This window comes from Orussus abietinus, unplaced genomic scaffold, assembly GCF_000612105.2.
Source record: "Orussus abietinus isolate OABI.00-Male unplaced genomic scaffold, Oabi_2.0 scaffold257, whole genome shotgun sequence".
Taxonomy (NCBI): Eukaryota; Metazoa; Arthropoda; class Insecta; order Hymenoptera; family Orussidae; genus Orussus; species Orussus abietinus.
In genome coordinates this window covers 36,604-52,567 of record NW_019394410.1, presented here as the reverse complement: position 1 = coordinate 52,567, position 15,964 = coordinate 36,604, and the positions used below count along the sequence as shown (strand labels likewise).

At 51.0% G+C, this 15,964-nt stretch overlaps 1 protein-coding gene across 27 annotated transcripts in view; it reads right to left on the bottom strand.

The window, feature by feature from the left end:
• Window positions 1-15,964, bottom strand: part of LOC105694779 (microtubule-actin cross-linking factor 1) — a 104,797-nt gene that overhangs the window by 80,453 nt on the left and 8,380 nt on the right. For 12 of the 27 annotated variants that reach the window (XM_023432198.1, XM_023432203.1, XM_023432210.1 and 9 more), the window contains exons 1-2: window positions 10,999-11,131; window positions 3,558-3,765 (exon numbers count right to left, since the gene is read on the bottom strand). The exons of 7 other annotated variants lie outside the window; for them this stretch is intronic. In XM_023432198.1, coding sequence (XP_023287966.1) covers window positions 3,558-3,678 — 121 coding nt within the window. In that variant the 5' untranslated portion in view covers window positions 3,679-3,765; window positions 10,999-11,131. Of the gene's footprint in view, window positions 1-3,443; window positions 3,483-3,557; window positions 3,766-10,998; window positions 11,134-15,964 lie in introns of those variants that run through there. 8 more of the 27 variants (XM_023432213.1, XM_023432214.1, XM_023432208.1 and 5 more) reach the window with 4 other exon arrangements.

The window sequence follows — 15,964 nt, the reverse complement described above, 5'->3', positions numbered from 1 at the left end:
TTTCGTCTATTTTGTTCATTTCGTCCATATTGCTTGTTTCACCGATTTCGTTAATTTCGCCCACCTTGCTCATTTCGTCCACCTCACTCGTTTTACTCATTTCGTCCGCATTGCTTGTTTCACCCATTTCGTTCAATTCGCCCACTTTGCCCATTTCATCCATTTCGTTTGTCTCGCCCATTTTGTCTATTTCGCCCACCTCAGTCGTCCTTTCGCGCCCATTCGTAAGGAACCCCCTTCCGGGGGGGGGAACACGAGTGCATTCCCAGACTTCATTTTCGGAAAAGAGAGGAAAAAACGAAAAAAAAAATAAAAGAGAGAAGAAACAAAGAAAAACGTACATGCGGTTTCTGTCCGGTCTTCTCTCGCGGGAGTTCAAGTGCCGTCGAGAGGTCCGTGAACTCGCGTCTCTCTCCCTCCCTCCTCAGGGGGCTCCACTCTTCCCCTCTCTCTCACGGCCATTATCGCTCCCTCGAATACACTGGCGCGCGTCCACTCCGGGACGCGACGCTCTTCCAGCGTGAATAGGCTCGAAGGAATCCCCGAAACCGACGCCAATACCGATCTAACCCGAGGGGATGCATCTACTTCATCGGAATCGCGCATTTCCTTGAATCGAACCCTCGATCGGCTGGAATATCCCTTACCATCCTTCTTTGCAATTATCGCAACCCAATATACGCAAAAATATATCCCCGAATTTAAATAACCTTTTATTATTTTAATTATTATTTTATTAATAAAAGAATTAAGTAAATAAGATACAATTTAAATAAACATCAAACTCGAGACAAATTAAATGGACTGAAATTTTCCTAATCGGTTCGTAAAAAGAGTATAATATAATTACGATACGAGTACGCCCAAGAGGGTATTTTAATTTAGGGTGGAGCATGTGGGCGGAACTACTGGTAAGTGTTTCATGAATTTATTACAGTTTTTCCGACTATCTGATTTTTTTTTTTAAATTATAGCCTACAGATACCGCTGACGAGTTGTGGGAACGGCCGACGGTTCGTCTGTGCTCCTCCAGGAGAGAGAGCTCGACGGTATTTCATCTCTTATCGACTCTCGAGTTTTCGCCAAATCGTTCCGCTGATTTCGAGCAGGCATTTCGAGTGGGGCGCCACTCGACGTAGCACCGACGCCGATTCTAATTGCGCATGCTTGCTCACCGGATCGCCACTTCCGTCGCGACTCCGGAAATCGAGCGGTCCGACCGGCTATTTAATTTTTCTTGCACTTCACCTTTTTCTTGTACTTTACTTTTTTTTTTTCTTGTACTTCATCTTTTTCTCGTACTTCATTTTTTTTCTTGTACTTCCTCATCTTTCTCTTACACTTCCTCATCTTTTTTCTTGTACTTCCTCATCTTCAACAGTGCACGGTCCTCCAAGAATTCGAAGCCAGAGTGGACGCGCCGAGTAGGAATCGAGCGGCGCCGAGGTTGAGAAGAGAAGACAGAGAAAAAGAGTTGAAGAGAGATAGTCAAGCCAAGGATACGCGATGTCCTCTTACGTAAGTGAAGTCCTCACAGGAGGAGGTGCGACAGAGCAGCAGTACTCGCGCGAGCGAGTCGCCCATTGACAAATTCCTCTCCTTTCAAGAGAAAAAAAAAAAGTTCGGTTCATTGAACAAAATCGTACATCCTCATTAAATCGATTTCGAAAACAAAAAAAAAAGAACCTCCCGATAAAATGATCCGAATTATCCCCCGCCCTTTCAAACTCGTTCTCATCAGCTAAAACAATTCGGTTATTAATTCTCCCAAGTCGCCGAAAATATCTCGTTACAATAACCCAGACATACGGGATAAATCCAGAAAAATTAATTCAGCGTCTCTCATCTCAGTCACGATACTCTAATCGGCCAGGAATAATTGACCGAGGCATTTCATCCATTACAACATGCAAATGCAAAAGATAACAAGTAAATGGCAAATCGGGTCCATGTAACCATATTTCATTTGCAGAGAAATTCGACCAGAATACGTTTCGTCGAATATTTCTCATAGAAATATTTTCACCGATGAGATTTCCTCATCCATACATACATATATATATATTTATTTATTTCCTCTTCATCGACGTCATCACCAAGGAATCAGGCTATGGGAGGCTTCGAGAACCTTATCAGCCTTATCGACCTTAAACACTAGACAGGCGCTGGTTAGGTGGCACACTCTGATGCAGTTGCAGGGGATGCGCATGCTCTGGAGTCCTTTCCCCCCCTCCTTCGGCTCGATTGATCAAAAGAGTCCTTCCGCACCTCCTCGCTCCAGGACGACCTAGGATTTTCGTCCTCGAGCGAGTCACGCGCCGAATCGATCGCATTTTTTAACTGGCAGTCGTCCAAGTACCGCGCCCCGCTAATTGGTTCAATTGCACCCGTTCCCGATTAATCGGGGTTGGGGGATCAGGGGGAGGGCGAATCGAGACAATTGTCGCGACATAGCGATTCTAATTACGTCGTTTTCTCGAGCCAAATAGAGATCGATGGGGAGGTCTCGACGCAAATAAAAAATTTAAAAAAAAAACATCACAACGTGGACGGAGAAATATTTACCAATACTCTCTCCTGGAAGTGACGATTGAACCGATTCAATTTCTTTCTATTTTTAAGGAGACGAAATATTAATTCGAAACGGACGAGTCCACTCAGAATCCCGCGATTCCGAGGTGAATCAGTATGACTCGAAATTCAAGTGGGAAAAAACTCGTGGTGATCGAGAGACACGGTAGAGCTTCGAGCCAAGTACATATTAGAGCGAGATATCTTAATTACACCGAGTTAGTATTTTTTTTTTCTTCTTCTAGGCGAAGTAGAAGCACAGAGAGACAATTTGTCGAGGTAGATTGGGGTCGAAACTCGGCGGGGCTTTCGGGCGGCGAGGTAAGGATTTATTTATTTATCCTTTATATGAAACGCGCGATCGGCGAGTCCTCCGAAGAAAGGAAGGCTCGTTACCGGGCGCGGGCCTCGGTACAAACGGAGAAACGGGGCCCGCTCTATTAACCCCCTTAATGGGCAGGAAATTGCCGCAACTTTTTTTTCTTCCCAGTTAAAAGACCCGGCGCGTATTCGAGAGGCCAATTGGGAGATCGAGCGAGCTCGTGGAGCATCTCCTTGTCCTTGGCTACGAAGGGGGAGGGGGAGGGTTAATCGAATTAGTGAAAAATCCTTCGGTCACACACCATGCGCGAGCACCCGATTAACAGGGGGGGGGGTCTTCATAAAGATGCGTCAAGGACAGATCGAGAGAAAAAGAATTTTATTTCGTTCTAATAAAAACAGCAAATAAAAAAAAAACTGTACGTGTACATGTATACACGTAAACATGAAAACCCCCCAGGATGGCGAAGTTCACTTTCCCCTTCAAGGACCTCCCTCTGGAGCACTGCACCCCGAGCAAGACTGCACACCTCATCCGGGTGTCCACCTACCGTGAGCCTCGACGAACATCGCCCAGCAGCCCCAGGAGGCCTGGGAGCTGCTGGACCGGCGCCCCTCCTCCCCCTCCGGCCCCCAGAGGGGGCTCGCCACTCGTCGGGGCTGACCTTTGAACTTGGAGAGCGACTCCTCGTAGCCGTGCTGGGACCTCTGCTCCCGGTGGTGCTCGGCCACGGTGTCGGCGGGGTCGAAGCCCAGCCGCTCCTTGTAGTAGGCCTGGGTCGACATGGCGGAGAGGTCCTTCGAGTCCTTCCTAACCCTCGAGGCACTCGCGACCCCCCATGGGGGTGGGCGGGGTGCGCGGTACTCGCGCGTCTACGCAGAAGCGAATTCTCGGGGTTGGCGGGGGACGAGATCCCGGATTCGAGGGGAGAGAGAGAGAGGAGCCCCGGGGGTGAACCCCTCGCAAATCAGGGGTTAGGTCGAAAAATGCAGCGTTCAAGGTTCAACGGTTCACGTGGGGGGGAGAAAAGACATCGATTTATATCACGTATTGTTATACCGGAGGGAGACGATACGACGTCGCTGGGCGTTTATTGGGAAAGGGATGAAATTGAATAATTTGAAAATATCGAGAAATTCGAGACACTCTAAGTTTACGAGGGATCGACGAGACGACGCTAGTCTCTCTCCGCGGATCTGGAACAACGTATGGCTCGTTCGCGGATATTTCCTCCGTCTCGAGGGCGGCGGGTGCTCGACCGACCGACCGACCGACTGACTGACTGACCGACCGTCCGCGCGGCGCGTGGACGCGACACTGAGAGCCCCGCGAGAGCCCGGCGCGCCGACCGGCCGCCGCGCGATCGGGATCCCCTTATGGTAATCGGCGCGCGGCGTGTGGGTGCATTCCGTTGGAGCCGACCGCTCGGCCAATCGGGAGCCGCCGCGGCAAGCGGCCGGCCAATAGGGGCCCGCGCGTGGGCTCCGGCCAATGCGGAAAGAAAGCACCTCTCGAGGGACCGCCGGCGCCGCTGCAGCTGCACCGAGCGGGGCCCCTCGTCGTCGACACCTCCGGGCTCCCTTCCATATTTGCCGCTCCCTGGAGGCCCCCGCCGACGAGTCACCCGCCGGTTCCGCGGAACCGCCGCGGATTCCGTCACCGCTCCGGGAAGTCCCCCCATTATCGCGACCCGGGAAAGGGAATTCCCGATGCCTCGGTTAAGGTGAAGTGAAACACCCCCCCTCAAATAACTCGATTAAAATAAAACGCTTCTTTTTTAAGGGCGTTCCGACCAAACTTTCCGAAACTTTGACACGCGACTCGTGATCGTCAAAGAATTGTCCTGACACATGCGAATTTGAATTTTCAAGACAATTTTTTAACTCGGCCCTGATTAGAAGCAAAATGGCGCCGCGCTCTCATATTTCGATCGATATACAATTATAGAAAGCTCTGTTATGAGAAACGAAAGGGTTGGGATGAATGGGATAAAGGGAAAAAAAAAAAAGTGTTTTATGCGTCTTTATGCCGAAACGATGGGAATACGAGGTCTCGGAGTGAAGATTTAGTTGACGTGCAAAATCACAGATGGCGCGGGGGGTCCCCCTCTGTAGGTAATTAGGGCCTCAGAAAGCATGAATCCAGAGGATTTCTGGAGTTTCACTTCGATATCTTTACAATTACTGTACGAAAACGGCAGGCGGAGTATGCCATTTAGTACAATACCCAACATAATTCGACGCAGCTGTCGATATAATAATAATAATAATAATAATACCTACGTCGGCGACGTAGGTATTTCGATAAATCATCTTTACAAACGTTGATCAAGTTCCTCGACGTGTTTCGCTTCACCTTAAGGATTTCTGAAATTCTCTCGACCTATTGGGACACTTCGATATATCGAGGTTCTCCATCGATGTCGAAAATTCAACGCGTCGATTTGGAGATTTCCGGATTTTTTCCGTGGTTTTTCTTTCTTTCCTTTTTTTTTCGTTTTTATTTGGTCGACGCATCGATTTCGAGATTTCGGGGATCGATTCCGCGACACGTCGATTTCGAGATTTCGGAGATCAATTCGGCGACACGTCGATTTCGAGATTTCGGAGATCGATTCCGCGAGACGTCGATTTCGAGATTTCGGAGATCGATTCCGCGACACGTCGATTTCGAGATTTCGGAGATCGATTCCGCGACACGTCGATTTCGAGATTTCGGGGATCGATTCCGCCACACGTCGATTTCGAGATTTCGGGGATCGATTCCGCGACACGTCGATTTCGAGATTTCGGAGATCGATTCCGCGACACGTCGATTTAGCGTCTCGGGGAACCTCTTCCGCGCGGGGGGCGGATTTCCGCAGCGGCCCCGCGGGCGTGCGAACAAGGTCGCGGATGGCGGAGGTGGCGGCGCCCGAGGCATTTACCTCGCGTGCACCGAGGCTTCGAGTCGCCATTATCAGGAGGGACTCGAAACGAGGTTCCCTCGGCTAACGGGACACCTCGGCGAAACCGCGAGCGAGCCTCCGCGAACCTCATCGAGGATCCTCGGGGTCGCGGTCCAAGGAAGACCATCCCCAGTTATCCGCGAAATTCACCCCTTATCGTCCTTATCCGAAAAATCCAGCCCCCTTCGATCCCATTTGCCCGATCAATCCCTTATCATTTCTCCCCTCTACGTTTCCTATTGGCGAAAATCTACCCCTTTATTTCCTCTCCTCGAGAAAATCAACCCCTTTCTTTTTCTACTCGAGAAAATCTCCTCCTCTCTGAACGGTGAGAAAACCACCCCTTACCTCGTTTGCACACGCGAAAATCTGTCCCTTTACTCTCTATCTGTGAAAATTCACTTTTTAATTTTATATCTCCTACCTGGGAAAATCTACCGATTTATTTCCTTCCCGCGAAAATCTACCCCTTTACTTTTTACCTGGGAGAATTTACTCCTGTCTCCTACTCGCACAAAATTCTACCCCTTTATTTCCTCCCCGCGCAAAATCCACCAATTAATTTTTCCTCCCTGCGCAAAATCCACCAATTAATTTTTCCTCCCCGCGCAAAATCCACCAATTCATTTTTCCTCCCCGCGAGGACCTACCCCCAAGCATTCCCAATTACCACCGGTCAGGTGGAAATCTCGCGAGGTCCGCCCGAGACGTCGCGACGCGTCGCGAGGGCGAGAGGTCTATCTATAGCTGCAAGATCCAAAGGGGAGGGCGTCTCTCTCCCTCTTTCTCCGCGACCTGCGGTGCGGCCGTTTCGAGCGTCTGCGGTCAGCTCGCATATTTCACCGTCGAAAATCCCGGCGTCGCGACGTCCGGCAAGCGTTCCCCCCTTTCTGCCCCCCAACCCCCCGTGACTTCCCTCTTCGTATTCTCCCCGGGGGAAATTCCGCGTAATCGCGGGTACCCGGGATTTTCCCTTTCCGCAGGGTCCGCGAGGGGCGTCGCGACGGCTGCATATCCCGGGCCTGCCGGAATTAGATCGCGAATAGAAAATAGAAGCGAACTTGTGACCCCTCCTCTCTCTCCCTCCCGAGGGAAAGCCAGCCCTTGGCGTTCTCGACGCGTCGCGACGCTTCCGGGCGATTATTCCCGGGCGCGAAGGGCGGACACGTATCTTCGTCCTAAAAATAATCCCCGGGGGGGAATTTCACGCGTCAAAACACACACAACTCCTCGAAGATAATTCCTCCGAAATAATTATCACCGGCGATAAGCCCACGTGGCGTAATCGCACGTGACAGATCGGGTGAAAATAAAATCTCTCCCACAATTCATTTCACACACCCCTGTCCAACGTTCGAGGGAAGAAAATTAATATCGCGCCTCATTCCCCCGGTACCCTCAGTCGTCATCATTACAGGTATCTGACAATCAATTAATTCGGCTCAGAATTGAATTTTAAAAACTGCGGAAACGCTAGTTTCTCGATGCGCGGTATCTTATCATGGACGATCGATCCATTGACGGTCCATCGGTCGAAATTCTCAGTCTCAAATCGGGAGTCCCCCAGGGGTTGGAATAAAGGGGACGTGAAAGTGTCATCGAAGAGGCTTTGTTTATAAAACATTCCTCCCAACTCGATTTACCGAATAGTTTGAAACTTTACAACGTGAATAGGGAGCCTATAAGGAAGCCCCCGACCCTCATGAAATTTCAATTCCTTTCAAATTTCTTTACAGGTATTTTAAAAATTGTATATAAAAAATGAAATTTCGGGAGTTTCAGGACCTACCTTAGGGTCTCCATACTCGCGATTTAAAGTAAGAAACGATTTGAGACGCCCAGTTCTATGAGAAGTTTTATGAACGATTGAGCTTTCGGATGCCACTTTCACATCCCCTTAAGGAGAGGGTCGAGGTTCAAGGCCGAGACCAGGGCTCCAAAAATACTCGCTCGAGGTGGAGTTTCCGATCGCCCGGCGATCCTCTCTCCGATCGATTTGTTCGTGGCCGATCGAAATACCCGGCCAGCCTTGCCCCCTCTTTCCCCAGGTTGGCCCAGGTCGGGTTTCTCTCTCGCTCCCTTTCTCCGGCGCGTCTCGTTTCGGCGCTAACCTCTGGCCGATGGGATCGGCGCTTCCACGCGGCGCCGCGACGCCGGGATGAAAGGAAATCGCCGGATCCGGATCGACCGGTCCGACGGCGAATCCAGGCCAACCTAGTCGATCCTCGACGAGATCGGGGCTTTTTCTCGGAAGCGCGGTGAATCGCCGACTCCTAGGCGGTGGCTCGAGCGCGATCGCGTCACGGCGACCGAGGCGAATCGCGCCGATCGCGCCAAATTAAGAAACCGACCGGACCGCTCCGTCGGGCTTGCGCAATCGCGCCGGAAACGGGTTTCTTTTCGGAGGCGCGCGCCTTCTCGGGCGTTCCGCGCTTTGGGATGCCGAGGTCCGATGGGACGGGCTCGAGATATAATCGAAAAAATTTGGAAAATCGGGATAATTGAGAAAACCAGGAAAATCCGTAAAATCGGGAAACTCGGCAGAGTCTCGCGCCAAATACATTTAAAAGTCTGAGCGAACGGGACGGAATTACTTTACGCGAGGATCCGGCACCATCGATTCGTTCGTACGAATGATAAAAATGGTAAAAATCGGGAGAATAGGGAAAATGAAGAAAATCGTGAGATTCGCACGAATAATGGAAAATCGTAAAAATCGGGGGAGCTGAGATAATGAAAAGCGTAAAATTCCTACGAATAATGCGAAATCGGGAAAACGATGAAAATCGTAAAATTCGCACGAATAATGAAAAATCGAAAAAATCGGGAGAATTGAGATAATGAAAAGCGTAAAATTCCTACGAATAATGCGAAATCGTGAAAATCGGGAAAACGATGAAAATCGTAAAATTCGCACGAATAATGGAAAATCGTAAAAATCGGGGGAACTGAGATAATGAAAAGCGTAAAATTCCTACGAATAATGCGAAATCGTGAAAATCGGGAAAACGATGAAAATCGTAAAATTCGCACGAATAATGAAAAATCGTAAAATTCGCACGAATAATGAAAAATCGCAAAAATCGGGAGAATTGAGATCATGAAAAGCGTAAAATTCCTACGAATAATGTAAAATCGTGAAAATCGGGAAAATTAAGGTAATCAAGAGAATCGACGGAATCGAGGATAGACCTAACCTCTCCGAGGTAACTTCACGAGGAAACCTTGCGTATATAAAAATCACCAAGCGCCCAACCCCTACGTCCCACGCAAAAAATTCGATATCACCCACTAGCTCCATGAATCTCATAGAGAAATTCGTAAAGGTCCCAAAAATCAATTTTTTTCCCTCGACTTGCTGGGTTGTGCGGTTACACGTCCTCGAAAAAAAGAGAGGAGGAAAGAAAGAAAAAAAGAAAAAAAAATCATACAAAGCACCGTCTAAGAACCACTGCCTTAGCCTCTCCCTTGGAGGAAATCGATCGTCATTGGCACGTATCGGAAAGCAGGAAACTAGGCTACCGCCCCTCCCAATCCTTTCGCTGTTTAATGGTTTTACCACCCCCGGAGCCGGCCACCGCGCGACCTGGAGTAAATGAGAAAAGTACCCGTGAAAAGTGGAGGGGAAAAAAAACCAAAAATAATAATAATAAAAGCGTGAAAAGAAACATAAAAATCTTCCAAGGCGACGCACAGTCGAGTCGCCATCGGGGCGTCACGTGCACCGGCGTGCCGGTGAAAGAAATGGTCGAGGATATGCAAATGCGCTGACGTAAGTCACTCTCGCAACGGGCCGCTACTATTTCTGGGTAGAACGCGACACGCGTCGAAGGAATGGAGAGGCGAGAGAAAAGGGCCGGGTCGGAAATCGAGCCTGGTAGTCGATGGACGGTGGACCGGTCATCGACCGGGGCGAGACGTCGACGAGTCAACCGACATACGTAAAGCGAGTATGCCATCCAGGGACGAATTTCGCGGTGGGGCCCAGTTATCGTATAACTATATCGAAATTATTGGCGATATCGGTCAAATTATCGTAATTATCGGCAATCGACCGGGAGGGCCGGGGAAAGTTCCTGGGGGAGGTCCACCGATCGGTCGGGACGGTCGGGAGAAAATAGACGGACGCGAGACACTGACCTCGCCAATCCCTCCACCTTCGCATTCCTCGCCGTCCGCCGGCTCTCCCGGGGGGCGTCGGGACGACGAGCGTGGGTCTCGCGACGTCGAGGGCGGATATGATGACGTCGGGGGTGGATATAGCGATATCGAGCGCGAATTTAGCGACGAGGGTGGATTTTCGCGACCTCGAGTGCGGACCTCGCGATCATTTTCCGCGGATCTATTGACGTCGACCTGAGATTTAGCGACGACGAGGGCGGACCTCGCGGAAAACCTAGGCTCGACCATCGACGTAACGTGGGTCTCGCGACGTCGAGTGCGGATTTGCGACATCGAGAGCGGATATGATGACGTCGAGGGTGGATATAGCGATATCGAGCGCGAATTTAGCGACGAGGGTGGATTTTCGCGACCTCGAGTTTAGACCTCGCGATCATTTTCCGCGGATCTATTGACGTCGACCTGAGATTTAGCGACGACGAGGGCGGACCTCGCGGAAAACCTAGGCTCGACCGTCGCCGTAACGGTCCGGAAAGCGGGACCAGGAAATTTCCCCGAACCCTGCCGCGTCACTGTCCCGCGGCAGGTGCGAGGAGGTAGAGTCGCATCAAGGCAGGTAAAGTCAGGTAAGGCCGCGCCGAATTCCGGGCCCTCCACCTCCCGCGCCGGCCAGGGGTCCGCGAGAGTCGCAGCGCGCGTGCGCGCGTCCTCGGAGCGGGTCCGCGACTGGCATGGAATCGAGAGGGGTAGGGGTAGGAGGAAGAGGAGAACGGGACGGGGGGGGGGGAGAAGGGGCCCGCGGCGTCGCGCGCCCGTTACCTCCGCCCGGTAAAATTCCGGCCGCTTTGCAAACTCACTCGACCGGAATGCGACTCGTCGGAAAGAAGCGTCCCGGATCCCGGGGCCCGAAAGCGTCTCCGGCGACAAGGTCCCGGGGCCCGACGTCTCCACGAGGAGGCTTTAAAACCGGCGACACTCGCGGCGTCTCTCTCTCTCTCGCTCCCTCTATCTCGTTTCCTCCCCCTATTCCGCTCACTTATGGCCGCTCGCGGTCACCGGCACCCGCGACGCGTCACGGAATCCGGCCGGCGCCTAGGCGTCGGCATCGCGACGGTCCAGGACCCTGGGCGTCGAACGCGCGTCCGGGTGGCTCCAGCTGGCACTCGGCTCCGGCCTGACGTCGTCGTCTCCGTGGCCCGCCGCCGACTGCCGCCGACTATCGCCGACCATCGCCGACTGCCGCCCACCCGAGCTAAGCGGCGCGCGCACGCGCGCCCGGTTACACCGGCAGGGGAGGGGGAACCGGCGCCCGGCGGAGGACCGGCCGGTGCGCGCGCACCGCCGACCGGTTGCCCTCACTTTGGGTTCGACCGCCGAGCGCGACGGGTCTCCTCTTCCTCCTTTCCTCGATTTTCTCCGTTCGTTTTATCCCCACCCTCTTCTTCTCTTCCCAATTTCTCCCATCGTCCCTTCCCTTTTTCGTGTCTTCTCGTATTTATTGAATTCTCGCGCCCGGGGTTCGACGCAACGATGCAAATACGCAACTCGGTGGGACTTCGGAACTTTCGGCAGGGACAAAGGTGGGCCGATAAGCGATCGGCGCGTTCCTTTTAAACGAGGACGCGGATCCGCGTTATCGTATCGCTTATCGCTCAGTGCCGTAAACCGACGAGAACGGCACCGTTCATTCCGTCCGCCGCTGACTCATCGCGACCGGAAGGCACCGCGCGTTTCCTCGTTCCTTCCCTCGCGTGGTAGATCGCCCTTCGAAGGGACTATATCTAACCAATGTCTAGGATAACGGAGTCCTGGGAGAGCGGAAAAGGCTCGCGTGCCGCCCGGGTTGCCGAGGAGATTACGTAAGGTCGGCGGGACGTCGAGAAATCGCGTGGATGCAACGAGGCGGCGGAAAATGAGAGAGAGAGAACGTCTTTGTCTATCGCAAGCACCGGCGAAACCGGAAATCAGGAGGACAGGAGAGAAAGAGAGAGAGGAAAAGCCGGTTTCCTCTCGACGAGGCGTTTCGTTCCGCGACTCCTTTTCGGGAGTATTCTCCTCCAGGGCGGTCGTGACGGTCTCCGGATGACGGAATATTCCTCGACGACTCTACCTCTATTTTTGACATATTCTTTTCCTCATTTCCTCATCGGAACGATATCGAAAATCGGCACCAGGCACGGAGGCTTGCCGCAAGGTTTGAAAATTCCCGACGGGGACGGAAACTCGCCGCCAAGTGAGAGAGAATCGATTACTAATGCGTACCGTTCGACGATGACTAATCGTCGAGGGTTAACGACTGCCGAGGACTCCCGGTGACTCGCCACCTCGTCCCGGACGAACTCCATAAATCTACCCTTAAGACATTCAGGGTACCTCTCGTAACGGTAACGATAAGCATAACGGCAAGTATCGTCTGGTCGAAACATTCAGAGAATTTATCATGGCGTGTCCTATACATCCGACAATTCCACCAGTTCGTTCCGTTATAAGGAAGATCCTTGGCCCAGTTAAATTTTAATTTTCATAAAAAAAAAAATATATGTTTATACAAGAAACATTAAATTCCATGGTTGTCAATACCATCCATATTCACGTGGTAAGGCTTCGAAAAGTATTCATTACAAAAAAAATATATATGTTTATACAAGAAACATTAAATTCCATGGTTGTCAAGACCATCCATACCCACGTGGTAAGGCTTCGAAAAGTATTCATTAAAAAAAATATATATACATGTTTATACAAGAAACATTAAATTTCATGGTTGTTAAGACCATCCATATCCACGTGGTAAGGCATCGAAAAGTATTCATTAAAAAAAAATATATATATATGTTTATACCAGAAACATTAAATTCCATGGTTGTTAAGACCATCCACATCCACGTGGTAAGGCATCGAAAAGTATTTAAAACCCACACACACACCCACATCGATCGCGAATATCGGAGCGATCGACTCCGCTCGCGGATCGAGACGCCGCCGAGCTTTCGCCCCGCCACCGGGACGGCGCGTCGCGGCGTTTCTATTAATAGGAAGAGGCGCCCCATGGTTTATGACCGCGACGATTCCGTCAAGCGATGACGGCCAGAAGTGTGGGGGAGGGTTAAAAAAAATTAATAGGAGTCATTTACCGCAGGCGAGAAACGCGAAATATACGGCGACCCGAAACACACTCGGCAGAGATATAACCGGCGGTACCGTAATCCGATAATTGCCCGATAAACACACTCGGTCCTTAAAGTCGGACTCTTCCTCCCGGTAATTGAGGGGGGCACGTGGCCGACCTCCACCTCCCCGGATGCCGCATCGAGAGCTGCATCGCGAGGTGCATATCGCTGCATCGGTCCGAGAGGGGGACAGAGGGTGGAGGGGGCGCCCGCTCGCATTCACCTCGTATCGCTTTACGTGCCCCGGTTTTCTCGGTGCGTCCCCGCGGATTCCTAACTGTAAATCGGTAGATCGATCGTTAAGATACATCGATGCCCCGGGTATATCGAACCCCGACGACGGCCGGGTTCCGTCAGTAAGCCCGAAGGCTCGCGGCGGTGAGACTTCCCTAGAGCGGACTTCGACGACCCTTAGAGACCAGCCCTCCAGGAAGGGGACCACCGCCACGAAGAGATTACCTCCCGGAAGATGCCCGGTAAGTCGTATCCGCGCATTTCCCGCGTTTAATACCCGGATAGGAGACCGACGGCGAATTAAGCGCCGTCGAGGGGAGTATCGCTAGGGAATGGGGCATTAAGATGCGACGCGACACGCGTCGACGGAGTTTCGAGCTATTCCGGGTAAACGGGACGGGAGTGCACTTTTCAAACGCAGCTTTTCCACACTCAAGTCGACTGCGTGTACACGAGGTCTTACAAGGAAGGTATCCCAGGTCGATCTACCCGATTTCATTTCTTTTATAATATCTTATAGTAGACTAAAAACTAAGCGACAGGTATTTTTTTTTTTCATCTGCCATTAATCACTTTAAGGGGCTGAAACCACCATCCAAAGTGAGGCCTGTGAGGGGTGGCTCACCCCTTAATTTTTTTTTTTCATTGAGAAAATTACATTTTTTTATCTCTCGTTATGAGAAATGCTTCTTCAGGTGGATTGGTTAAAAAATATTATGTTCTTGTGGGTGAAACTGCCAAATCACCCCCTTGATATGCCTTGCTTTGGATTTCACCCCCTTAAAGTGTTTAATGGGAGATAAAAAAAAACTACGTGCCGCTTAGTTTTTAGTCTACTATAACGTATTATAAAAGAAATCAAATCGAAGAGATCGAGTGACTCGTAGGTTAGGTATCAGAAGGTTGATATAAAATTCGACGCTGGTAAAAGGGTGGCGAAATTGAATTTTCGCGGGAAAGCCGTCGTCTTCGAGGACTAGCCTCGAGAGATTCTGAGCCCTCGGCTGCCATCTACCGGCGCGAAGGAACACCTCCCTCCCTTTCACCCGGTAAGTAAAACGGAGGGACGGGATCCCGCGACGTACCCTTCGTCTCTCACCAGCGGTCGCCCTTTCAAGATTCCCCGGTTTCCTCATCGAACTGAGCGCGCCACCTCTTCTAAACACTTGGACCCATGATTACGAGGGCCCCGAAGAACGCGATGAAATTTCATCTTTCATCACAAAGACAAAAGAAAAAATAATCTCGGTTCTAGTCTGGGATAAATAAAAGAACATTTTTCCCCGGACGAAATCGAATTTCACGTGCATCGACGTTCTTCCCAGGGCCCTCCAAAATTACGAATGATTCGATTCACCCGGTTTGGCAAAAAAGTTTTATAAATATTTCGACATATATAATATATATATATATATGTGTCAGAAATTTCTAGACGCGTGCATGTATACCTGGGTGACGTGCCAGGTGCAGATCGTCCCCCTTTCCCATCGTTTTTATTGATCTTTAAGGAGAGTCGAAAATCGACACGATAAAAACGGTAACAGCGGGATATTATTAGGAAGGGTGAAGAGAAAGAGGGGAGGATCGCGAGGCCCGTAAGAGAGAGTGCGAGGGGAGAGGCGGGGACCGGAGGGCGTCGAACCGTGCGACCCGAGCACCTGTTGCCGCCTCCGCTTCGACGCGAGCCGACCTAACCTAGACGTCGAGGCCTAACTCTAACCTAACTTTAGGCACGACGTAGGCCCAAACGTTTTCGCATGCTGAATTTCCCCCGCGATTCGGCACAACGACCGGATGACGGCCTCACCGCGGAAACTACCCCGGAATATCGGATAAGTCTCATCTTCGCTACATAACCTCAATTGACAGGTTATCGGAGAAGGACGAGTCTCATTTGTTACGTCTGTATGATAAGAGCGCGCATAAAAAAAAAAGTAAGAAAAATTAAAACAATTAAAAAAGAAAGAGAGAACGGTCGGAAAGGCCATAATTACGGTAGTTGTAATTATGGTCCTTGGAAATCAAACCTTTCGGGGGGATAAACCTTGATCAATTGTTTTCTATTTTCGGCGACGGAGGGGGGAGGAGGCGATCGAAGAGCGAGAAGGAATAAGGTACCGGGGCACGCGCAACGCGCGCGGAGATAATCGCTCGCAATTACGCTACCGAGTTACCGGGGAATGGAATATCGTCGATAAACCACCGAGGCGTGCGCGGCCCGCCATTACGGTGCACCTAGCAACGCTCCAGGGGCGCCTTAAAGCCGGCGTCCTGTCGGCACCCTGGGCGACCTTAAAGTTACGCGAAATCGGCGTTCAAGGGGTGTCCTTCGGGTTTTCTCCGAACTGGAGGAAAACCTAATAAGAGGTTATATATATAAATGAATAAACCTAGTCCAACATCCTCGATATGCATTCGGAAATTAATTATTTAAAATTAAAAAAAAAAAAAGAGAAAACTGCAAGGTAGGGTGGAGGATGAACCTCGTTAGGGTCGCAGCCCTCGAGGGGAGACAGGGGGGAAAGTCGAGGCCCGGGGAAAAATGTCTGCGGTCAGACGAGCTCGCGTAACGCGATCGTAATCGACCGGGCTCGGGTT